Source organism: Vombatus ursinus, unplaced genomic scaffold (genome assembly GCF_900497805.2).
Source record: "Vombatus ursinus unplaced genomic scaffold, bare-nosed wombat genome assembly UNPS02011916.1, whole genome shotgun sequence".
In the NCBI taxonomy this organism is placed as follows: domain Eukaryota; kingdom Metazoa; phylum Chordata; class Mammalia; order Diprotodontia; family Vombatidae; genus Vombatus; species Vombatus ursinus.
The window spans coordinates 3191407-3218657 of record NW_020951694.1 but is presented as its reverse complement, the minus strand read 5'-3'; the positions used below and the strand labels follow the sequence as shown (position 1 = coordinate 3218657).

Genomic DNA, 27251 nt, shown 5'->3' with positions numbered 1-27251 from the left:
CTCTGATGGCTCAACATGGCATAGAAATAACTCATAGTTTTTGTAGATTATATATACAATATAATATAATATAATATATTATTATCATATATATAATACAATATAATATAATAGTTTGTATAGCACAAACTCTAGTAGGCTCTGACAAAAATGGAAAGGTTTCAAGTATGGTTCCAGTGATTTCTCTTGTTGGAGGAGCAGCCTAGCCAAATTTGGAGAGTCTTATTAACAGATTGGCTGCAGGGTTATGAATTTTTTGACCATAATAACCTTTGATCTGGTTTGGTTGAGAGAGTACTTAAAACAGTGGAATTACAGAGCCTTGAAGTATTAAAGCCTAGCAAGAGGGATATGGCTACAGAAGAGATTTTTATCATTTGTCTTGACCCTCCACATCCCTCTCCAACCAGGGAAGTGTAGGCACATATTCCTTCTCTCTTTTTCTCCCTCTTCCCCATGTATTAAAAAAAAACAACAGAATTCAATTTTAAGGAACATAACAAAACAACAGAATCACCATAATATACTCAAACATCATTAACATGGAAATTTTTGTTGATATAATGTACAAAAGGGATAGCTGCATTGTTTGGGGGATTAAAAGAAAAATAATATAAATCAAATGATTCATAAATACTATATTATTTAAACAATAAGTGCTTCTTTAGAGAGAAGTTGAAAAATATCTTGGGATGTGAAATACAGAATCCTTGGGTCATAAGAACTGAAAAAACAGATGATAATTGTGGCACTTAGGAAAAGAAATGCTACTTAAACTATTTAAACTGATATAGATTGTATTATTTTTAAACACTTTTCCAAAAGATTGTATTGATGTTGTACAAGTAAGAAGTCTTTAGAAAAGCATTCTTCCTGCAAAGATTGCAGAGAGCTATCGACAAACTCTAGCAGCCATGTCCTCAAGTTCAATCCCAGTGTGATTCAAAAGAGGGTTGTGGGGCATTAGGATTAATCGAACCAACGAAGATGAGAGGTTTAACACTAAAAGGTAAAAGAGGAAGAGATCTATCAAAGGAAAGAGCAAGTTTTGAAGATGGGGGTATAGGATGAAGGAGCTGAAAGGGACGAAGATTGGGACAGATTCGGAACAACTAGAATAGTGGAAAAGACAAGGAAGTATGGGAAAGTTAGTACAGCTTCATTCATAGACACATACAAATTGCATCCCAAAAGACACCTTCATTAAATAGTTTGTGTTAGCAACACTGCTATGGGACCAGATTGGAAGCAGCGCTGATACACCCCTTTACAGCCACCAAGTCTTTCTAATAGATGGAGTCCCACTCAATATATGATTTTGCATAAGAGAGCAGTATTTAATCAATATTTGCAAACATAGGCTTAAAGAAGCATGATATAGTGGGAAGAATATTATATTTGGAGTCAGAGGACTTGGGTTTGAATCATGATTATGTTACATTCAACAGAATGTAAACTCCTGGCAGTCAAATGTAAGCTCCTTGACAGTTTTTTGTTTGTTTTGTTTTGTCTTTTGTGGGGAGAAGTCTGGATCCAGGATTTCATCAATATAGGGAATTCTTGATGTGGAAAATTATTTCATTGATGCAAATCAGCAACTTGTTTATAACTTGACCTCTGACTCCAAATTCACAGATCTTTTCATTGCTTCCTATTCACTCTCTGCTAATACTTACCTCTCTAGGTACCAAAGTATCTATTATGATATAACTGTACATGTGGTATATATAATAAACTCACATATTTACATATAGTAAAGTAAAGTACATATGTACTTTTTTTTTCTTCATTTGATTTAAATCTATGATTTCATTGGTGTACAGAACTCCTTTTGTGGAAATTTTATTCACCAGTGCCGACCTACAAATCTTCTACAACTTACAGACATAGAGAGCTATCACCAAGAAGTGATTTTTCCTGGATCACGTAGCAAATATGTATTAGAAGCCAGATTTGAACCCAGAGTTTTCTAATTCTAGTCATTTTTGCCATGCTGCCGCCACTTTGTACACAGCAGATACTTAATAAATGTTTGTTATATTGAATTACTTTCTGCCTGTGTGACCCTGAGAAAATCACTTAACCTTTCAGGGCCTCATTTATAAAAATAAGGAGTTAGACTTGATGATGACTTCTGACTCAAATTCTTATTATAATAAATTTTTCATCATATAAACATGTAAATCTACTTTAAATTGTTTCAGATGATTCACAGTATCCCTAAAAATGAAGACACATAAGTATTTCTGCAAAGAATATGGCATTAATAATAACTAGCTAATAGTACCTACTATGTATCAGGCACTTTACAACTTTTTATTATCTTATTTGATACCCACAACAACTGTGGAAAGTAGGTGTTATTATTATCCCCATTTACAGTTGAGGAAACTGAGTTTAAATGACATTCAAAGTTATACGACTAGCAAGTGTCTGAGGCCAGATTTAAACTCATGACTTCCTGACTCCAGACCCATCACTGCATCCACTACACTACTTAGATGCTGCCTAGATTCCTGGTCAATACCTGTGCTAGGTCCTTGTTGGGCGCACCTTGACAGGATGCTCCCAATTCCTGAAAAAACAACAGAGGGCTGCTGATTGTAGCTATACATGCAAGGGAAGAGGACGATAATTGCTTCGTCTAATATGACCATAAGAAAAGAGAGCCAAAGGGGGTACATCTTGAGTATCCTTTTCTCCTCTCTACTAACTTCCTATGTATGATCATCCTTCTGGCTACAGCCTTCTCAGCTTCCCTTGAGGGTTTGGAGGCAAAATCAGTACTGCCTGCATTCTCAAGTCTGAGCTACAAATGAAAGTTTGGGAGATTGTGCCCTTTTTAAAGGAACAGATCAGTTTTAAAACAAAGAGGTTTAACCCCAATAACAACAAAAAAGCTTCTTCTTCAGTCCAATCATATGTGCCTCCTCCCCTTCCAAGACCTATTGTCATGGCAGGAGCAGAATAGTTCAAGAGTTGCTATAGTGCAGCATTTTAGATGTGTGTCTGTGTAGCTAAATGTGTAATGGGGTGTCAATTGCTAATAACAGAGTTGCCAAGGATAGGAATAGATAGGCTTCTAATAGCTGGAAGACAGAAATACCCTCTTTCTATAACTGTTAAACCGAATTCTCTCAGAGTATTATGCCTATGGGGCAGCTAGGTACAGCATTGGTCTTGGAATCATGAAGACTCATCTTTGTGAGTTCAAATCGGCCTCAGACATGTAATAGCTGAGCAAGTCATTTAACCCTGTTTGCCTCAGCTTCTTCATCTGTAAAATGAGTTGGAAAAGGAAATGGCAAACCACTCTAGAATCTTTGCCAAGAAAACTCCAAATAGGATCACTAAGAGTCAGGCACAACTGATATAACTGGACAAAAAACAATATTATGCCTACAGTGATATTTAATTTGTTTGACTTTCCCTCAGTGCACTGTTTTTAATGATACTTTCATTAAGTTTCCTTCACACACCAGATATTAAGACCTCCTAAGGTAACTAGCCTGTTGTAAAGTCTACATTTACCACATTGGAATATATACTCTTTTAAGGCAAGGATCAGACTTTTTTTTGTCTTTGCTTCCCCAGGACCCAACACATTGCCTTCTACTTTTAGGAGGCTAATAAATGTTTCTTGAATTGAACTGGATTGAATTAAATTAACAAACCTTCAACAAGCCCCTGTTAATCTGGGGGACCCATTTCTGCAAGGGAATGACTTGTACTGATTCTTGACAATAAAACTGTTCACACAATGATAATGGTATTTTTATCTTAGGGAGTCACAGCTATCAAGTGTCTGAAGATGGGAAGTGTGTTAATAGGTTCTGGAGCAGGAGTGTTGGCTCTTTGTAAAAGCCCAACCTACAAACCAATCAAGTAAGTTTTGTTGCCCAAGTTCTACTAAATTGGAGGGGTCAGATATAATGGACAGAAAGACTGAAGACTGCTCCTGAGTAATATCGATCTGCTCTTATAAAGCTTTTGTTTAGTAAAGCAAATCAATCAGTTATTGGAATAAAAGAATAAATTATTCTTTTTCTTTGGCATCAGTCCCTTCTCCCTTTCCCCAAATGATCTCAGTACCCCTTGAGCTCAGGTACAGTGGTCCCTTGGAATTTGGTAACATCTTAGGGGCTTGGCACTTATGACCTAGGGTGGGCCTTTTCTCAGAAAAAGGTCTCAAATGGACTTAGAGTCAGTGCTGGAGCAGCTTGAACCCAAAGGGCATGTATCCCTATTTATATCCCCACCCCAGAGTTTTGGAGAAAATATTTACAATTGATATTTACATCATGTTCAGGATCTTTCTTAAAAGGGATAAGTGGGGTTCCTTCCAGAAAGGGTACTAAATATATATATATATATATATATATATATATATATATATATATATATATAATATATACACACACACATACATACATGTGTGTATGTGTATACACACGTACATATATGTTTATATACACACATACATATATGTATATATATATTGGATATAGGACAGATATTTATTTCCTCTACTATAAAAAATGCATAAAACACAAAAGATTCAGAAGTGAGTAATAAATACTTAAAACACCTATCACCTATTATATCCTCCTGGGAGATAAAGAAAAATTTTGTAAGTCTGCTGAACGGATATTTCATATTCACCTTGGACCTGTACTTCTGAGCAACTCACAAAGTACAGAGCTTCTGGCTAGTCAGGCAAGGTTTTTTAGTCCTTTTAGTCCCTTGTAAAAACTTTCACAGAAATAACCTCCTGCTAGTTGACCAGTACATGACTCCTGAACTCATGAGGTAGCTGCCAGGGATGGTAACTTCTGTCCACCTTTCAGAATTGTTGTGACATCACCTGTGCTTTGGGGGGGGGGACACAAAGCAGAAGAGGTGGCCAAGGATTTGAGGTCCAGTTTCAGGCTCACCCTGGCAAGGAAATGTTCTCAGTACTTTGTGCATGTAGCTGTCATAGCTTCCCTCTTCTCCCCCTCACCCCCCACTCCCCACCTCCAAGGGACAGAGTGTTGACTGACAAAGAGAACACATTGAATTTCTCCTTACAGCCCACAGAGTGGATGACTCTTCCTGGCTTAGTTGCAAGTCATTTGTGACATAGCCCCAATCATGGGCATGACAGGGTATGGGCCCCTAAACTTCAACAGGGATACACACAGATCATCCAGGAGCTTCTGGTCATGCGTGTCTTTTCTCAAGGAGACAGAGTATGCCCACCAGAAGGGGCCTGGTAACATGCTCAGCCTCATCTTCCCTACTACATTTACATCTGCTTTGTTATGTGTTCTATATATATACCTTTGTATGTGCTTATTATGTTCCTGGCTGGACTGGAGGCTCTTGGAGAATATTTTCATCTTCTCTTTGTATTCTCAATGCCTTGCACAATGCCTGGTTCTTAATAAATGCTTGATGATTGATTGATTGATGGTATTAATGCTTATGTAATAATCTCAGAAAATTGTTAGGAGAATTAAATGAGATAAGATTAAATACTAAAATTCATTCATCTGGACTCTACATATTTGGGATTTCATAATAAGAATCAGAATAATTCATAAATGCTGAGATGAAATTTACCTTAGCATATCATTTCCCCCTTATTGACAGTACAAAGTAAATTACAATAAAAAGCTTTCTTATCAAACATACAAGAAATCCAAGGTGGTTGGTAATAAAACTGACCCAGAAGAGTTTTTTATGCTCTCATTAATATACATGGTTTATCATAGGGTAATTGGAAAGTACTTCTTAGTCAATCAGGCTTAGAGAAATGCAAATCTGAAGTTATTTCAGAGTGGTGGGTGGGGAGAACTTAACTCAGTTATGGGAAAATAATAATAATAATAATAATGGTACCACTAGTGATAATGATTATTATGTCATAATTATATCACACTTAAAAGTTTATAAATCACTTTATTTTCAGAAATCCTAAGGATATAAAGATAAACAGTGAGGGAAAGGAAGTAACGGAGGCAAAGAAGTTGATGAAAGAGCAAGTTAGCAAATCAATACAAGGATTTTTTTTATCTTCATATCCTCAAACCTTTCAAAAATTTTATCTCTCTGCATTCAGCCAAAGAAAACTGCAATTTTTATTTGGAGGGGTATGGGGAAGGGGTCAGCTTTCAAATTAATTCTGCTAGTTAAGTAATCCAAAAGCAATTTCATATATTTTAAGCACCGACTCTCTAAGCCTAATTTCATTAACAAGTATTTTCCAGTGCCTCGTTGTTTTTTTTCAGAACTACCTCCACAGAGACCTACTCCAATATCTTATATGATGTGGAGGTTACCCTAGGTCATTGAAGGTTATACCAGCTGAACGGTTAGCTCTGAGAAGTCTTATCATGTTGGAAAGGCTTCAGGTATGGTCCTGACAATACATTGAGTCTGCTGCCTAAGGACCAGCCCAACCAATTACGGAAAAAATTATTACATGTAGGTTGGGCACTAAGTTGCAATTTCTTCAGTCATAATAACCCAACTTTGAAAGTTTCTTTAATTTTTAACCAAAATTATTTTTTAAATGACTTTCTCATATATTCAAGGATCTCTTTGCTCTGGGAAGGATGTTTAGCCTACTTAAAAACAAAAATTGCCAATGAGCTGTTTTTGTAGCACTAATTTATCATTTTGCATCAAAATAATATAAATGAAGTTACAAATTATTCTTGTCTGTGAGAGTCCTTTTGTAATTCTCTAAAGGCATGTAGTTCCATTGCCCTATTTCTGGTCCTAGTCAATAGTTTCATTGTTATTTGTCAGTAATAAAAGTCCACTTTCATCATTCCTTACTCAGACTACATGTTATATTTGTCTTACAGTTTATCTCTCTGCCTTCAGCCTATCCCTCTTTTAGTTCACTCTGAATAACAATCTAAGATTAATTTTTAAAAATTAATTGTACTTTTTAAAATTCTGAATTTAAATACCAAAAAAGAACATTTCCATATACATAGCAGAACACAAAGAACTATATGTGAAACTATGAATCTCCATTTCATACTTTTCTTTAAAAAAAAAGTATACAATACATTCCCCATGTTACTTTTGAAACTGTCCTGTTTCTGTTTCCTTCTGAACTTCCTTCTGTTCTTTTCTGTACATTTAAAAAAAGTGTTTCAATGACTTTTTTTTTGTATCACTATTGCTAACCTCCGCTCTTCCCCCCAGCACAGATTAAAAACTAGACACCAAAGAACCTAATCTTAAAGAAGGAGTGTGTTAAAGAAAAATCATAGAAACCATAATTTCATTAAAGGGAATGACAATGAGGCAACATATCAAAATCTATGGGATACTGCAAAAGCAGTAATTAGGGGAAAATTTATACCTTTAAATGCTTATATTAATAAAATAGAGAAAGAGCAGACCAAGGAATTGGGAATAATAGACAAAGAAGGAATCCTACCAAACTTCTTTTATGAAACAAATATGGTAATGATACTTAATCCAGGAAGAATAAAAACAGAGAAAGAAAATTATAGACCAATTCCATTAGAGAATATGGATGCAAAAATCATAACTAAAATACTCGCTAGGAGACTACAACAACATATCACAAAGAGTAGTAAACATTGTGACCTAGTGGAATTTATACCAGGAATACAGGGATGGTTTAACATAAGGAAAACTATTAACATAATAGATTATATCAATAACAAAAGTAACAAAAGTCGTGTGATTCTTTTAATAGATGCAGAAAAAGCTTTTGCTAAAATACATTTATGCCTATTAAAAACATTACTGTTCTTTTTTTTAAAGGAAAATTCAGTTACAAGGCGGAATCACCTCCATTGCACTTCGAGGTCAAGGGCACCAGTTCTTTGCTGGAACAGAAGCAGCCCACATTTATTGCCTCAGTTGCACTGATTTTAAAGAAGAACTCATTGCTACCTGTCACAGTGGTGCTGTCCAGGATATTGTTTTCCCATAGTAAGTAAGGAGCGGGAAAATATTTTTTTACCCCTTAAATTCAATCAGAAGGTGGAAATTCAATATATACCATTTGAATATTATTTTGTTCCCCTGAAAAAAATCCCTAAATGGATTCCTTCCTAAAATTTGGTGGGTGTGGAGCCCTGAATATTCCATTTACTGGCTGTGTGACTTTTAGCAGAGCCTCAGTTTCCTCATTTGTTAAATAAGGATTATTACAGTTGCAATACCTATATCACAGGATTGTTGACAGGATTAAATGAGATAATGTATGTAAAGTATTTTGTAAACCATAGGGCCCTATACAAATATAAACTATGATTTTTTTTTTTTTTTTTTGCTTTTCGGTGAGGCATTTGGGGTTAAGTGACTTGCCCAGGATCACACAGCTAGTTAAGTGTTAACTGTCTGAAGCTGGATTTGAACTCAGGTCCTCTTTACTCTAAGGCCAGATCTCTATCCCCTAAGCCACCTAGCTTCCCCAAACTATGATCTTAATAATAAAGTTCAAACAGAGTAGAATTCACCAAAACAGAATGTTCATTCCAATCAGAGCAGACAAGAGTAAGGCCTCACCTACTTAAGCATGAGTTTATACATCCTTTTTAGATTTTTTTTTCATAAGAAGGTACTTTAAGGCAGCTAAGTAATTCTCAGTGGAGCAATGATTTCATGCATTATGAATAGCTGGCTACCTAGAATGTTCCCAGTTATTCTTCATTTATCTTCATTATCCTTCATATATCTCCTATCTCCCATTGCTTTTCTCTGCCTATGAACTTGGGCTGTTATAGTGTATTGCAACCACCACTCTTAGTTAATATTATTGTTGACATTCCCTTCACTATTTCTTTTATGTTGCTTCCACAAGAAGGTGGTCTTCATTTTTATTAAGTTAATAGATGATGAAACTTCTAGCCTTTGTTCCTTTGCTGCACCTGGAAAAAAGGTTATTAAAAGTTAATCAGTTAAAAAAAAAGTTACTCAATATAATCAGCCCCCTTGTTATTCTGCATATGTGAGCGTCACATTTATTTAAAAACTCAGGATGATGTGCAGCAGGGATTGTGCCTCTTCCTTAGTCTTCCAAGGGGTGAAAAAAGAATAAACATTATCATCAAGGCAAGAGAGTCTGAATGAGGTGTATTACAAAGTTTGAATTTTCATTTCTGGCTAAATATTGAGCATCTATAATGTGCTAAGTGTTGAATAGGTAGCAGCCCAAATAGGCAAGGCTGTTTGAAGGTAAACTTTTTAAAACAATTCAATACATAGTGGGATTAACATTGTTTAGAGTTTAATAAAGCATTTTGGAAAGTTTTAAGATTTCAAAATGCTACATAAGTACCTAAGACTAAAGCAGTATGTAGCTATGTTTGCAAAGGTGAGGTTGGAGAAAGGATTCCTGCATTAGGTGTATGTTGTAAGTACTTGTTGACCACAAATGTCCCTTCTAATTCTAAAATTCCATGATTCTTCTAATACTGCATGCTAGTGCTTATATTCCCCTCAAGAAGAGCATGAAAATGCTCCCATTCCCCAAATCAGGATCTTATAACAATTATGCATCGGTTTTAACCATTTAGATTGACAAAGACATTGTCCTGCTAAAGGAAACACTCTATTTGGACATTGTACCTTTAATTGTGTGACGTGTTCATATTTCTTTGATGATTTCAGAACAAAACCAGTAATTTAACTGGAAAACAAAAGCACAGAATAAGATAGGGGGATTAGAATTCCATGAAGGTTTTGGGTTCACATATAACAAATAGAGAGTCACAGAATCAAAGAGTTGAAAGGAACCTTACAGATCATCTTGTTGACCTTCCAAAACGCTCTCACCCCTTTGATTGCCTAACAGATAGCCATCCAACCTATAATTGAATAATTGCTCATTCCTTTGTGAGACATACATTCCATACAGAAAGTTAATTACGTGAAGCCAAAATCTACCTCTATTCAACTTGTAACATTAATTTATAACATTAATCTTTCCTCCGGAATAATGTAAAACAGGTCAAACCCCAATTACACATGATAACCCTTCAGTTCAATTTTATAAGCATTTAAGTGTTTTGCCTATTGTGTGCTAGGCATTGTGCTGAGTACTGGAGATATAGTGACAAAACTGAAATAGTCCCTTCCTGCAACAAGTTTATATTCTACTTAGGGGAAACATTATATATACAGATAAATAACTGGATTCAATTATCATCTCTAGGCAGATTTCAAGATCTATATTTTCAGCCAGCAAGGTAATTGATGATGAAAAACTTGCTCAAGAATTTGAGCAAGTTTTTCATCATCAATTACCTTTTGGACATTTCAAACTCTGGATGTATCATAGGTATCTCAAACTCAATGTCTGAAACAGAACTCATTATCTTACTCCCCAAACACTTTCCTCTTACAATATCCTTATTACTCTTGAGAACACCATCATCCTCCTATTCACCCAGTCTCAATCTCAGTGCCATTCTCTATGTCTCTTACCAACATATCCAATTTATTGAAAAATCTTATGAGTCTCTTACGTATAAGTCTCTCTAGTTACATAGCTACCACCCTAGTTGAGGCCCTCATCACTCTTGCCTGGCCTATTGCAATAGCTTTCTAATTGGTCTGTTTACCACAGGTGTCTCCCCACCCCAAAACATCTCCCACTTAGCTACCAAAGTGATTTCCCTAAAGTGTAGCTGTAATCATGTTACAGTCTCCTCACCTCAGTAAACTATAGTTCAGTGCTTCCCATTTAGTGGTTTGTGAACCCCTTGAGAGTTCATGATGATAGTTCAAGAGGTTAAGACTACAGATTCTTTAGTGGTGCCTTAAGCAATAGTAATTGCCCAATTATGTCATAAATATATTTTTTTCTTTTTGACAACAAGCATGTTTGCGTTTGGTGCATTATATGTTTGTTTCTACAGGAATTCAAAACTGTAATGATCATGCTCACAATGATTTTGGTGTTCATGGTGTGATTTCATAAAACTCTGCCACTTCTGATTAAATGTAACCTGTTCTTGCAGTTTCTCAGCTTGTCATCAAATTGTTCCCAAATTGCCACAATGGTTCAACTTTCAAGCACAAACCAATTGCCAGTGTATGATCAAATTCATGTGCATACTCTCATTGCATTCTGTACACTTAAATAAATCAGCTCCCTTCTTGCCCTGTGTTACTCTGTAATTGTATCTCATCGGCTATTATAATCATGTGATCCAGATGTTATGAACATTATGTTCCTGCAATGCAAATGTCAGACTGTTTGAGAAACCAAGCCTGGGCAAGTGTATTACAAGCTACCTTGAAATTACCATTGACCATCGCAGACATTCTGCAGAAACAAACCTAATATTTTCTTTCATTGAAGCAGTAAGGCTGTTTTCTGATTTAAACTTAACCTACAGTTACGTTACTATTCAATCTAATGTTTTTAAGTGAACTAGGTGACAGCACTGGTCAGCAGAATTTTTGTGAGAGCTTAGCTAGTGTGCCAGTGGTAGAAAAGAAGACAGTCACATCTGAAGAGATTCTTTCCTTATATATAAACATTGTTAAAAACAAAGCAAAATATGAAATTGAACTTTAAGTACACTTATCACAATACAGCTCTTGTTGTTAGCTAGTAGAAAAGTAAATATTTTACATCATAAGTAGCTATTCATTTTCATCAATCAGGTGGCTAAAAATGAAAAAAATTCATTTCTTGGCAACTATTGGTATATTATTTCTATTAAATGAAATTTACAAAATATAAAAATTTAATATAAAGACTTGCAGGTTATAGTAAGCATTTAAGGTTTTGCTGGATTAGTAAGCATTTAAGGTTTTGCTGGATTAGTTCTTTTAATTCCTACACGATGTCCCACATAAAATACTCATAATTATTTTACAGTTAAAGTTTTTTAACTTTATGCTTAAGGATTTCATTAATATAGGTGGAATAAAATTTAATATTTTATAATTATATAACATGAATTTTAATTTGGAGCTTTTTTGGACAAAAGTTAACATTGTAATTATTGTAAGCACTTAATATAAAATAATATTTTGAGTATTTATTAAATTACCCTGGGGGTTCACATCACATTTTTTTGGTTGTTGAAAGGCATTGAACAAACAAAAACATTAGGCATTACTGCTTGGTGCCATCCAATTTACCTCCAGGATAAAGTCCTCTATTTGGTATAAAGTTCTTCATAACCTGGTTCCTTCCCTCTTTTCCAGGCTTCTTGTCCTTTACTCTTCATGCACTCTTCCATACAGCTACCTGAGCCTACTTAACTGTTTATTATATCTGTTACTTCATTTGCCATCTCCATGCCTTGGCACTGGCTATCCCCCATGCGTGGGATGCTTTCCCTCCTCACCTTCATCTTTTAGTTTCCCTGACTTCCTTCAAGACTCAGCTCAAATTTCACCTTCTTCAGGAAGACTTTTTTTTTTCACATTAGTCATGTTTAAAGAAAAATTAGAACCAGTAGGTGGACAACAAGAAAGAAGAAATAAAACAAAACAGAAGGAAAAAAAGCAAATAGTATCCTTCGATCTGCATAGAACTCCATAGTTCTTTCTCTGGATGCAGATAGCATTTTCCATCATCAGACTTTTGAAGATGTCTTAGATCCTTGCATTGCTGAGAAGAGCCAAGTCTATCAAAGTTAGTCATAGCACAATGTGGCTGTTACTGTATACAATGTTCTCCTGGTTCTGCTCACTTCACTCAGCATCGGTTCATACAAGTCTTTCCAGGTTTTTCTGAAGTCCACTTGCTCATCATTTCTTATAGCACCATCCATTACATTCATATACCACAACTTGTTAAGCTCCTCCCCAATTGATGGGCATCCCCTCAATTTCCAATTCTTTGCCACCACAAAAAGAGCTGCTATAAATATTTTTACACCTGTAGGTTCTTTTCCCATTTGTATGATTTCTTGGGGATACAGCCCTAGAAGTGCTGCTGCTGGGGCAAAGGATAAGCACATTATTATAGACCTTTGGGCATAGTTTCAAATTGCTCTCCAAAATGGTTGGATCCTTTCACAACTCCAGCAACAATGCATTAGTGTTCCAATTTTCCTGCATCTCCAACATTTATCGTTTTCCTGTTTTGTCATGTTGGCCAATCTGATAGGTGTGATATGGTACCTCAGAGTTGTTTTGATTTGCATTTCTCTAATCAAGAATGATTAGCATTTTTTCATATGACTATAGATAGCTTTAATTTCTTCATCTGAAAACTGCCTATTCATATCCTTTGACCATTTATTAATTGGGGAATGACTTGAATTCTTATAAATTTGACTTAGTTCTCTATGTATTTTAGAAATGAGGCCCTTATCAGAGACACTGGTTGTAAAAATTCTTTCCCAGTTTTCTGCTTCCCTACTGATCTTGGTTGCATTGGCTTTGTTTGTGCAAAAACTTTTCAATTTAATATAATCAAAATGATCCATTTTGCATTTCATAATGTTCTCTATCTCTTGTTTGGTCATAAATTCTTCTGGTCTCCATAAATCTGACAGGTAAACTATTCCTTGCTCTCCCAGTTTGCTTCTAGTATCAGCCTTTATATCTAAATCCTGTACCCATTTTACTTTATTTTGGTATATGGAATGAGATTTTGGTCTATGCCATACTCTTTTCCAGTTTTCCCAGAAGTTTTTTGTCAAATAGTGAGTTCTTATCCCAGGAGTTGGGGTATTTGGGTTTATCAAATAGTAGATTACTATAGTCATTAACTACTGTGTCTTGCATACCTAATCTATTCCACTGATCCACCACTCTATTTCTTAGTTAGTACCAAGTAGTTTTGATGATTACTGCTTTATAATACAATTTAAAATCTAGTATGGCTGGGCCACCTGCCCTAGCATTTCTTTTCATTAGTTCCCTTGATATTCTGGACCTTTTGTTCTTCCAAATAAATCTCATTATTTTTTCTAACTCTATAAAATAATTTTTTGGTAGTTGAATTGGTATGGCACTGAATAAGTATATTAGCTTAGGTAGAATTGTCATTTTTTAATTTTTGTTTATTGATTTATTTGGTTAGGCAATCGGGTTAAGTGACTTGCCCAGGGTCACACAGTTAATAAGTGTCATGTGTCTGAGGCCAGATTTGAACTCAGGTCCTCCTGAATCCAGGGCCGGTGCTCTATCCATTGCGCCACCCAGTTGCCCCGAATTGTCATTTTTATTATATTAGTTCAGCCTACCCATGAGCAACTGATGTTTTTCCAATTATTTAGATCTGACTTTATTTTTGTGAAAAGTATTTTATAATTGTGTTCATATAATTCCTGGGTTTGTTTTGGCAGGTAGACTCCTAAATATTTTATAATGTCTACTGCAACTTTAAATGGAATTTCCCTTTCTATCTCTTGCTGTTGGGCTTTGGTGGTAATATATAGAAATGCTGATGATTTATGTGGGTTTCAGGAAGACTTTCCTGGAAAGCACTAGCTGTTAGTGCCTTCCTTCTAATATTACCTTCCATCCACTCTGTATCTTGTATGTACCTTGTTATTCATATGTTGTCTCTCCCAACAGAATGTGACCTCTTGAGAAAAACGTAAATTTCAGCTGTCAGTGTTTGTTGAAATGTCAGTCTTTGCAAAATCATAGTCTTAATTAGGTTATTATATTAGTGAGCATTAATTTGGACTCCTCTTTAATTTAAGCAAATTCTAATGAAAAAAGCCAAAAAATAAGCTCACCAGCATACTATGACTCAAACTTGGTGTACCTCCCATCATTCAAGGTAGTAAATCTCAACTACTTAGGGATCTTTTTGTATTGCAGCTAAGAAGAGAGTTCAATTATTTTTGTTAGGTTTTAGGTGCTTTTTTTTATACCATGGTTATTTCTTAATATTAGAGGCAGCTAGGTGGCACAATGTATAGAACAATTGGACTTAGAATCAGAAACACCTGAGTTCATATCTAGCCTCAGACATTCACTAGTTGTGTGGAGGCAGGTACGTGGTGCAGTGGATAGGGTGGCAGGCCTGAAGTCAGGAACTTGATGAATCCAAATCTGGTCTCAGATACTTATTAGCTATGTGACCCTGGGCGAGTCACCTAATCCTATTTGTCTCAGTTGCTCATCTGTAAAAATGAGCTGGAAAAGGATATGGCAAACCACTCCAATATCTTTTTTTTTTTTGTGAGGCAATCGAAGTTAAGTGACTTGCCCAGGGTCACACAGCTAGTAAGTGTCAAGTGTCTGAGACCACATTTGAACTCAGGTTCTCCTGACTGCAGGTTTAGTGCTCTATCCACTGTGTCACCAAGCTAACCGCCCCCCCCCACTCCAGTATCTTTGCCAAGAAAACTCCACATGGGGTCCCAAAGAGTTGGATACAACTGAAACCAAACTAACATTTGTCTACCTTAGTTTCCTCATCTGTACAACAGGGTTAATAATTTCACCTATCTCACAAAGTTGTTGTGAAAATAAAGTGAGATATTTATAAAGTACTTTGCAAACCTTAAAGTGCTACATAAATGCTTGCTAATATTATTATTGTTGTTTTACCTTTCTTCCTCAACATTGACCCCTATTTTTTAACTAATAAAAAATAAGTTAAGTGACCAACAAAACAAGACCTTTCTGACAGAGGACGCAAAATTCTAAACTCACCATAGCCCTCTACCTCCCTACTGAGAAAAAGGTATTTTTAATCAACTCTTCTCCTAGATTAGGATTGGTAAATGCATAATGCAGGCAAGTGTCAAAGATAGTTATGTGCACATAAGATAAAACTGAAAAAAAATCAAATACAAAAAAAGTAAGCTGTGGTAGAGCAGGAACAGTTTTGTTACTTTCTTTGTGTCTCCAACACTTAGCACAGTGCCTAGCATGTAATAAATGTTAATAAATCTTCGATGATTGATGGACTGACCAAAAAGCATATAATTAAGTAATTTAGATGAAGAGTGAGGACAGTAACGGTTTGTGCAATCAGGAAAGGCCTCTTATTGAAGTGTCACTTGAATTGAGACTTAAAGGAAGCTAGGAATTCCAAATGTTGGAACTGAGGAAGGGAGAGCCTTCCAGGTGTGGGGAACAATCTGTGCAAATGTACCGAGATAACTGGTGGAATGTTGTGTGCAGGGAATTATAAGTAGTCCAGTTTGCTGGAATGTAGAGTGTTTGTGTGAGATCAGCCCAGAGAGGTAGTTTGGTGCATGAATGTGAAGGGCTTTATATGCCAAACAGAAAAAATTTTGTTTTTATTTAAGAGGCAATAGGGAAGCACAGAACCTTGAGCCAAGGGAATAATATGGTCCAGCCTGTAATTTCAGAATATTGATTTGGCAACTATATAGAGAATGGACTGAAGAGGAGAGAGACTGGAAGCATGCAACCAAAAAGGAAACTATTGCATTGTAGATGAAAAGTAATAAGGGCCTGAATTGGAGTGGATATGGATGTGAGAAACGTAGAGTGAGAAGACTTCAAAGCTGATTGCGTGTGATTTGTCCAAAACCACACAGCTGTTTAGATAATGACTGGGGATTAGAAGCCAGGTGTACTAAAGTTTCAATTAAATGCTTTTCCCCCCACTATACTATGCTACTTCTTATTACTTTGTATTTAGTTACTTTATATTTATTTGTATTTATTCTCTTTATATTTATTATTTTATTGTACATATTATATTTATTCTTTATATATTATGATTTATGTGTATATGTTATATTGTCTCTTATATTTATTCTACATAAGTATATATATTCATATGTATACTTATATATGTCCTTGATGTTCTCCTAATTAGATACAAGCTCCTTGTGAACAAGAATTATTCCATTTGTTATATTTATATTCTTAGTGCCTTATAGGATGTAGGTCCACACTAAATACTTGTCAATTGATATACAGTAAAGATTGAATTGCCATAGGAAATACAGTCTGTTCACAATATCAATGGCCAAGTAGGCTTACAACAAATCCTTAGTAGGTGTTGTTACACGTGCTGTGCTGAGGTAGATTCAAAAGTTTAAAAAGACATGATCTGTCCACACAAAGCTTATATCCAACATGCTAGATGAGGGGAGAACAGTTTGGATGCTATGGCAATAGCCCAGGCGATAAGGGACTGAGTTAGGACAGTGGCCATATATGTGAGAGATGTTCACAGTACATTTGAGGAAAGCTCTCCTGTCTTCCCTCTCCCTCTAGATCTTTCCCAGACATATCTCTAATTTCCTCAGTCATTTTTTATAAAGGAGTAAGAGGAAGGCAAAGGATTAAGCATTTATATAGCACCTACTATGTGCCAAGCACTGTGATAAATGCTTTACAAATCTTATTTCATAATCCTGTGAAGTAGGTGCTGTTATTATTTTCATTTTACTGATGAGGAAAGTGAAGCAAATGGGTTAAATGACTTGCCCAGGGTCACACAACTCAGACACTCTCTGGATTTGAACTCAGGTCTTCCTAACTCCAGATCTTTCTAACTCCTTATAAATGGTTATAAGACTTCCTCCCCCATACTGGTTGCCCTCTTCTAGATGTGTTTGTCAGTTTTGCTTCTAAAATATGATGCCTAGAACCTGACCACGATAGCCCAGGTGTGAGTTGATAAGAATGAATGACAATGGGAATGTTACCTTCCTTATTCTATTAATGCTCCCTAAGACTACAAGAGCTTTTTTGGTAACTCATGTTGATATTATAGTCCGATAAAACAACAGAGACTTTTTCCACATGAAATACTATTGTCGGTTTTCTGACATCCTGTACTTATACATTTATTTTTTTTTATCTCAAATAAACGCAGGATTTGGACATCAAGTCCTACATTTATTCTTAATGTCATCTCATTAGGTTTGGCCCATAATTTTCATCTGGCTGGCTTACTGTGATCATCACTTCATTTTCTCAGTACTCAAAGGGTGTTTCATGACATAACTTAGAATTCTGCTAGAATGATGGAATTAAGTCACATTCAGCAGTCTGCAGTTTGTTTGATGAACAATTCCCTATTATTTAAAGTGAGAAATCTCACCTCTAATCTTATGGTGCCTCTTTTTTTTTTCTTCATGATTCCTCAGATTGATAATGGTTCAGTAGTTATCTTTTAGGGTTTGGGTTTGGTTGTTTTTTTTGTATCCTAATTATTCTAAGCCTGGAAACTTAAATTCATTTAAATCAACTAGATGCTCTTCTACTATTACTTCACCTTTCTGGGCTTCAAAATCTTAATGGTTTTACCTTTTCCCATCTGAAGATCTTTCTCCTTGATAATGAAGATGGAAGCCAGTTTGGAGTTAATTGAATAGTTCTGCTTTCTCTCTGAAATTACATATGATTTTTTTAGCCATTTTTCTTCTTTTTGGTTTTTCTTTAGTTATCTTTTGAAGGGGCACTCCTTTAGTATAAGAAGGAGAGCAGAAAGTTGGTCAGAAATAAATGTAACTTATAAGAAATTCTCTTGAAATCTCTTATTCTTTAAATTTGGTTAGAAAATTTAAGTATTCTTTTTATATGGCAGTGCTATCCAGGTTAGTTTAAGGATTGTCTGTCTTATCCTGTTCCTTAAAACTGTGTGAAGAAGTGTTTTATTATCTGTCCATAAGCAGACAATGTAGAGCCCTTTGTGAGTATAGGGTGGCTAAAGGTGGTACAGTGGATAAAGCAGTGGGCCTAGGGGTCAGGAAGACCTGAGTTTGAATCTTACTTCAGACAAGCTGTGTGACCCTGGGCAAGTCAATTAACATCTATCTGTCTCAGTTTTCTCAAGTGTAAAATAGGGATAATAATAGTGCCTATTTCACAAGGCTATTGTGAGGATCAAATGAGATATCTGTAAATTGCTTGGCACAAATCAGGCACTTAATAAATGCTTGTTCCTTTTTTCCCCTACCACCAATGGAATTTTAACAAAATCATTTAATTTGCAGAAGAATTTTTCTTTAACATTAATTTTTCCAAGATTTCATTGGATTTAATATGTCCCTTCCCTATTTCATTTCCTCAACATTGAAAGATATTTTGTTTCTTTACTCCAATGCCCCAGTGGATCCATGATTTCATCAATGAGGAGATTCCATTCAACAATGCAGATCACATCTCCTCCATGCTGGCTCATCCTGGACCATGATTTCTCATGTCCTTCCAAAAGATTGCCACAAGGGAACCACCCTACCAGAGCTTTCATCTTTTTCTCTTGATAGCATGAAGATACCAGTAGAGTATATGGAAATCCTTCAGTTATCATTTACCTTCATCACATGACCAACCTATCAACCTATCTTCCTTTTTCAATCATACATTTTTTCATGATATTTTTTTTATCACTTATTTCTAAATTCATTGCAATGTCTGCTCATGTCCATCACACCTCCATTGTTCTTTGTGTGATGCTTACCTTCAGTTCTTCAGAGACTGGAGTCATGCAGCATCTCTGTGCAAGAATAAATTGATGTTAAAAAGATGGAACTGTTTCAGAGAGAACTTTAGGGACATCAAAATAACTTTACAAATTTCCCAATGGAATACAACCTGCTCTCATCTTGTTAATTTTGGGGCCCAACACACCATCTGTTAGTGATGTTTGGCTAAGATATATGCTTATGGACAATCTGCTTTAGTTATCTAACTGCATATATTGTATTGTCTATACAATAGCCTAATTCATCCACTTTTTTATTTCCCTTGATGATTCTCATAAATTTCTGTGTTTCTGAGCATATTTGTATTTTATTTCTGAGTAACTTTCTGTTCTCCTTCTTATACTGAGGGAACTCCTATTGCCCTATTGTCCAGAATAAGCTGTGAGATACAAGATTTATGCATATTTTTTTTTTTGGCTAGGCAATGGGGTTAAGTGACTTGCCCAGGGTCACACAGCTAGTAAGTGTTATGTGTCTGAGGCCAGATTTGAACTCACGTCCTCTTGAATCCAGGGCCAGTGCTCTATCCACTGCACCACCTAGCTGCCCCTAAGATTTATGCATATTTTACAGCAGAAATATTACAAGAACACTACATCTTTTGAGAATAAAAGGCATTTCATTAAAAAAACCCCAATTATCAGAAATGCCATCTAAAAAGTGCCTTTGTTATCCTTTTTTTCTGGTGAAAAGTACTTCAAAAATTAATGTTTAACTTAGAAAAACTGAATTTAAAAACACGTGTACATCATGTTTTGTGATAATTTTGCTCTTTCAGTGGCACTGCTGACTTGTTTGCCACTTGCTCCATGGAAGATATCCGAGTGTGGCACACCTCTTCCAACCGGGAGCTATTACGGATCACTGTGCCCAATATGACTTGCTATGCTATTGACTTCATGAGAGATGGCAAAAGCATCATTTCAGGTAATGTTCTTGTGGTGAGACTCAGACTTGTTCTTGAGATTCAGACCTACACTATAGCTTTGATTGTTGCAGTTTTTATTTCATTTTGGTTTCTACAACATGGTTGACCTAGAAGAGCTTTTCACCTATTATTCTTGCTTATTTAAACCCTTCTTTCAAGTCCCATTCTTATAGGAAATAATTTCAAACACAAGGTAACTGTGAGCATTTTCATCTCAAATAGCTAGAAATCTTTACCTGAGTGTCCTCAAACCCCACATCTGAAACTGAACTCTTCACCTTACTTCCCTCCATACCTCCCCTTCCTACAAATGTCATTATCTCTGTTCCCAGTTACCCAGGGTTGAAACCTCAGCGCTAACTTCCTTTTACCTCATGCCATACATCTAATCAGTTGCCAAATATTGTCATTCCTATCTCCAAAGCATCCCTCACATTTTGTTACCTTCTCTCTACTCACACTGCCAGTACACTAGTTTAGGCACATATTATCATTTACCTGGAATACTGCAATAATGTTCTAATTGTTTTCCCAGCCTCCAGTCTCTCCATTCTCCAATCCACCCTTCACAGAGCTACAAAAATATTCTTCCTTAAGTCAGAAGACTTGTGAATTACATATTGTGCCCCTGCTCAATAACTTTATTTTTAAATATAACTTTTATTTTACTTTTTGTTAATTAATAAGTATTAATTTTCTCTTGCTCCCACCTTCCATCCATTGAAAATAAAAGAAAAACAAAACACTTTTGAACACATTATATCAAGCAAAACAAATTCTCACACTGACTATATAAAAAATGTGTATCTCATTCTGAACCCTGAGTCCATCACTTCTCTATCAGAAGGATAGTATGCTTCATCATCAGCCTTTTGGAATCATGGTTAGTTATTGGAGTGATCAGAGTTCTTAAGTCTTTACTTTATCCAAAGCTTTGCTCCAGTCCCTAATTTTAACACCGTGCGAATCTTATGTTTCAGGTGTGTTTCCTATAAGCAATAGATTGTTGAATTCTGATTTCTAATCCATTCTGCCATCCTCTTTCATTTTATATTTAAGTTCATCCTATTTGTATTCACAGTTATGAACATTATTTGTGTATTTTCTTCCATCCTGTTCTCTTATACTTTTCCTTCTCTATTTCACATCCCCTCTTTATATAGAAGAAGGTAGTGAAAGAGAATGAGTGCGGTCAGCACCAGTATTCTAGTTTTAGTGCAATCTACTTCTGTTCCCTTGCCCTCTAATCTCTCTCACCTAGAACCCAATCATGAGTTCTCATTCTTTCTTTTCTTTTAAGTCCCTCTTCTCAATGAAGAGTTTACATTACTTAGGCCTAATCCCTTCTTAATCTGCCTTCCCTTTTGTTCCTTTCTTTCCCTTTTCCCCTTTCCCTTCTGTTTTCTTGTTGAGTATTTCTGGACCCAACTCTCTATGTGTGTGTTTATATTCTTCCCTCCTGTGACTAATTGAGATGACAGTGAGTTTCAAGTGTAATTTACTCCTCCCACCCCTTCCTCCTTGTTTATATAGTCTTCTACCCCAATTATGGGAGATAATTTCCCTAACCATTCCTCTTCTTTTTCTTCCCTAATGTGTTCTTTTCACCTTCCCTCTCCATTCTTCTTTTATGATTATTATAACATAAGAAAATCCCTCCCAGGTCCTCTGTCTTATTAGACTGCTTCCTTGACTCTTAATGATAATAAGGGGTTTCAATGGGGCACATGCACCATCTCTTCATATTAGAATGTAAAGTTTATCCTCATTTAGTCTCTTATGATTGTTCACTCAAATTCATCTTTTTATGTTTCCCTGTATTTCAAAGTTTCTATGGCACTCAAATCTTTTTTATCAAGAAGTCCTCTATTTCATTAAAGATCCATTTCACACAGACTCCTCCATAGGATTATACTTAGATTGGCTGTGTGCCTCTATCTTTTGCTTTCTGGAATATTGTATTCCAAGTTCTCTGTCCCTTTATACTGGTGCTGCTAAATCTTGTGTGATCCTGATTGTGGTTCCTTGGTACTTAAATTCTTTATTTCTATCTGCTTGCAGTATTTTTCTTTGAACTGGAATCTCTGAATTCTGACTATGATATTCCTGGGAGTTTTCATTTTGGGGTTTCTTTCAGAGGTACCCATAGGATTTTTCCTGTTTTTCACCTTGCCCTCTAAGAGATCTAGGCAATTTTCTTTTGCTTTCTTGAAATATTACATTTAGGTTCTAATTTTCATTATGGTGTTTAGGTGGTCCAGCAATTTAAAAATATTTTCTCAATTTGTTTTAAGTCAGTTGTTTTTGCTATACAATAGTTTACATTTTTGTCCATTTTTAAAAGTCTTTTGACTTTGTTTTAATACTTCTCGTTGTCTCTTGGTGTCATTTGGTCCATTCAAGATTCCAGGGAGTTTGTTGCTTGGGACAAGGTTTTAAAGCTCTTGTGCCAAGCTGCTAATTCTATTTCCAATTAATTCTTCCATAACTCTATTTTCTTTTCCAAATTGTTCCCTCTAGCTCTCTCATTTAATTTATAACAACATAACAACAAATTTATAACAACTCTTTAAAAAAAGAACCTCTTGCTTCATTTTTCCAGAAAATCCAGTTGAATTTGTTCCCAAGAATTTTTCCTGGAAGCTTTGCTTATAGATGTTTTGAAGTCATTCTGTACTTTTGAGTTTTTGTCTTGAGCATCTCTGTTGCCAAAATGCTTTTTAGGGTGAGATTCTCTTTTTATTTGCTCTTCCAGCCTACTTCCTGACTTCAGACTGTATGTTAGGGCTAATCTCTGCACACTTTGGGAAGGAATATTTGGGCTGAGTTTGTGTCCTGCAGCTGCTTTCTAGGGGTTATTGAATATTGTGTTATTCCAGGATCTCACTGACTGCTGAGGCTGGGGACCTGCAGGTTTTCAGTGCTTCCAAAGTGATCCAATGCAAAGTCTGGTCACTGCCATCTTTGTCTAAGTTCTATCAGTTCCTGACCTGGATTTGAATCTAAACAACACACCTATGGGCTTATTCTTGTTTGGCACTCCAGTAAACTGTTGCCAGACTCAGCAACTAGAAAGCTCTGCTGGTTCAGTGACAGAACTGTAGACCCCCTTTTAATTTGGATTTCACTCTTCCATTGCATGCTTCAGAGTGGGCTGAAAATAAGATTCCTACTCTGCTTTGCATCCCAGGATCAGCAGTTTGCTGGGTCTGTGTCATTTAGGAATGCCACCACGAGGAAGAGATTTTATTTGTTTTATGAATAATACTCTGTTCCAGGGGCAGCTAGGTGGCGCAGTAGATAGAGCTCCAGCCTTGGAGTCAGGAGGACCTGAGTCCAAATCTGGCCTTAGACACTTGACACTTTCTAGCTGTGTGACCCTGGGCAAGTCACTTAACCCTGACTGCTTAGCCAAAAAGCAAAAAATAATAATGATAATAATAATAATAATAATTCTCTGTTCCAATTCTATAGCTTTACATCTTTGCAAATTAAAGCTGGGTCCATTTGGCTTCCTGCTAACAGAGTACCTGAATTTCAGAGGCAGCTTTTAGAGAGGAAAAAAAATTCATACTACCTACCTTATACATTTGTTGTGAGAAAAGCACTTCATAAACACTTTACATTTTTTAAACCTTTTAGGTTTAAAGGGGGAAAATTTTAAGCGGTAGTGGAAAATTTTCAACGATGTTATAACATTCTGTGGGTCCTGTGTTTATATTTTATAATAGTTTGCCTCATGGGCATCCATATTATTTGTAAGAATGTGTTGGCCATATTGGTTCTAATTGTCAAGATCTCTCCAATATTAAGTTAATGTTATTCTTCCTCTTCAATCCCTAGGCTAAAATTAAGTCTATTCATTTAACTCCCTGTATCTAGGGATACATCTGCAGGCATTGGAAAGTCATAAAACCTAGCTTTTGTGAATCACTTCTCAAGTTGAGGGATTTGGTGCTCTTGTGATGTTGTCTGTCAGCACTTGCCTCTTGTTTCTTGTAAGATCCTATACTGGAAGCATGAATGGTTGGGGTACAGAATGATTAAATCCCAATTTGCTGTCTGCTAATATCTTGAATAGGTTGAAATTGGTCTCAATCAATGCTGAATACTAGAGATATTCAAGGTATCCACTATCTACCTCTAATACTCATGACTCCCTTAGAGAACTTAATCTCACATTAATATAGCCCAAATATGGGTAGTCCTCATTCAGTCCTTCAAGTTCCCTGCATAAACTGAAGGGTGGTATCTTTTGCACATCTCTGATAGGATATGGAGTATAATAGTTACTTGGGATCCCCTGCTCAGCACAGCAGGACATTCTATATCTTCAATCATATTCATTTCTGCAAGGAGTCCTAGGAGTCTTGTTGGCATCTATAGATTGGACAATTAGGAGGCAACACCATTAATAACAACAGCAATGTCTAACATTGATAGAGCACTTTATAATGGAGTGTGTTGAGTCAGCCCCTGTAATCCTTTCTACTGAGGGAAGCTGAATGTAGTGGATTCTGTGAGTCCTTTGGGAGTCCTAACCTACAGTAGGGCTAAAGCTCATAGGGAATTTGTACTGAGCCTGGTACAAATATCGTGAGCTCCTGGGAGTGGAGTACCACCATACTTCTCAAGGATCGAGTAAATTGGCCAAGTCAAAGAACTTTGCAGGTTTAAAAATTTCTAACCAGTCATTACTGGGATTGGGTCATTAGCGGCCATGGAACTTCCAACCCATATACACATACACACACACACACACACACACACACACACACACACACACAACCAACCCATATACACAGACATACACAACATTTTTTTTATGTGTATATATACATAAAATCTCTTTTGAGATTCAAAACAACCCTTTATTTTATAGATGAGAAACCAAGAGACTTATTAAGGGTCACATAGCTCGTGGTATCTGAGGCACTATTCAAACTCAGGTCTTTCTGACTCCAACTCTCATGCTCTATCCATTACAGCACCTAGCTGTCTAATATGCTCACATACCAACATATTCTTCATACATGTATCTTCTCTTTCCCATACATGTATGCAGAGTATGTTGATATTTGAGTGTGTGACTCTCTGTTACCTACATTTACTTGTTATCCTTTCTTGCTTCAGGCTCTTATAATCTGGCTCTGCCCCATGACCATACTGAAACTGTTCTCTCAAATGTCACCAAAGACCTCTTAAACGCCAAATCTAATGGATATTTTTTTCAGTGGTTGGGAATTATGGGGTAGAAGGGGTTTAGACATCCCCCCAACCATGGAATGGAGTAGAAGATGTCTCAACACACTTTGTGGGTCCTTCCTATAGGCAAGAAGTTGGGTGTGATGACCTCAGAGGGGACTTGGGTATGGGTTAGATGGTACCAAGTCCAACACAGTTCCTCCTTCTCCAACCCTCTTCCCACACACATACTTCCTAATCCAGAAGCTGAGAATGTGAACAATCCAGGGAAAGTTTAGATTAATATGTATGAGGTGGAAAGGAGGGAAGTATGATTTCTGACAACAAACATTTCTCAGCCTTAGGCTTTCCTTGCTACCCCTCTTCCTGTATCATCTCCTGCACTATCTCTTATTTATGTTGTATGTGATTCTGTTTCTTGGGTTGAAGTGAATTTATTTACCTTGTTTCTATTTCATTTCTTTTTCCCTTAGCTTGGAATGATGGTAAAATCCGTGCATTCACTCCAGAGACAGGTCGACTGATGTATGTCATAAACAATGCTCACAGCATTGGAGTGACAGCCATTGCTACTACAAGTGATTGCAAAAGAATCATCAGTGGAGGTGGTGAAGGGCAGGTGTGGTATTTGAACCTAAGACTTTTTTGAGGTCATGTGGTTGGTATTTAATTTAGAAACAATATTAAGTGTCATAGTCATAGGCAAAATGAAAATAATTTTTAAAGAGGAAGATGTAGATAAACTTCATCTTAAAATATTAGTGTTAGCAATCCCACATAAATTCATCCATTTGGAATTTAATTCTTTCTTTCACTTCTGTTTATTTCAATGGATCGCAGTTTCTGTAGAACCAAACTAAGATGCTATACGACCCTGAACTATGCCAAGTGTGGGAATATCATTCTCAGAGACAGGATGTTGAATAAACTTATATATGAGGCAAAGAGATAGAAGTATAAAAATGGGGAAAAAGAAGTTATAAAATTGGCACCTCAACACTATTTTTGTAGTTTCAATCTTACAGGAATTTTTTTTCCTCTCTAAAAGCTGCCTCTGAAATTTAGGTGCTCTGCTAGCCAAAAACCAAATGGACCCAGCCTTAAATCGTGCTCTTTGTCTGAGATTCAAGATAATGGTTCTTTGTCTAAGCTCACTACAGATTTTTGCAAATCTCATTTGACAATTTTAAAAGATATCTATTAAAACAGCTAAACTTTAACACCCATTAACAAATAGCAAAACATATCTTTTGAAAACTCATAAAACAAACAATAATTTGTTTGGCATTTTTATTTATGATCACTTAACTGTACTGTTATAAAATGAATGCCATTCTTTGAGTCAGTAGAGTTGATTTGAAAATCCAAGCTATTAACACTTACTGGCTGTGTGACTATATGTTGTTAGTCATTTACTTTCCTGGGCCTGTATTTACACATCTATAAAAAGGGGACAGATTCATATATCTATCTTATACATTTGTTGTGAGAAAAGTACTTCATAAACTTTAATATATTTAATATATTATTTAAATATGAGCTATTATTTTTGCTCCTTTCCTTTGTTGCAGGAAAAATAGATTCTTATTGATTTCATGGGATACATAACTGTTGCTAAATAAATCTATCACAATGCAGAAATTCTAGAGGTTAAAACCTAGGTTTTATTATGCTTAAGCACAAGTTTAGGATTCAGAAAAATAACCCTGAACCCATACTGGGGTTCAGACCAA

The 27251-nt window shown here is 36.0% G+C and overlaps 1 protein-coding gene across 3 annotated transcripts in view; it reads left to right on the top strand.

Annotated features, from left to right (window-relative positions):
* Positions 1 to 27251, top strand: part of CFAP52 (cilia and flagella associated protein 52) — a 63631-nt gene that overhangs the window by 27570 nt on the left and 8810 nt on the right. For all 3 annotated transcript variants that reach the window (XM_027857216.1, XM_027857217.1, XM_027857218.1), the window contains 4 exons: positions 3785 to 3885; positions 7795 to 7965; positions 20164 to 20312; positions 25992 to 26137. In XM_027857216.1, coding sequence (XP_027713017.1) covers positions 3785 to 3885; positions 7795 to 7965; positions 20164 to 20312; positions 25992 to 26137 — 567 coding nt within the window. The remainder of the gene's footprint in view (positions 1 to 3784; positions 3886 to 7794; positions 7966 to 20163; positions 20313 to 25991; positions 26138 to 27251) is intronic.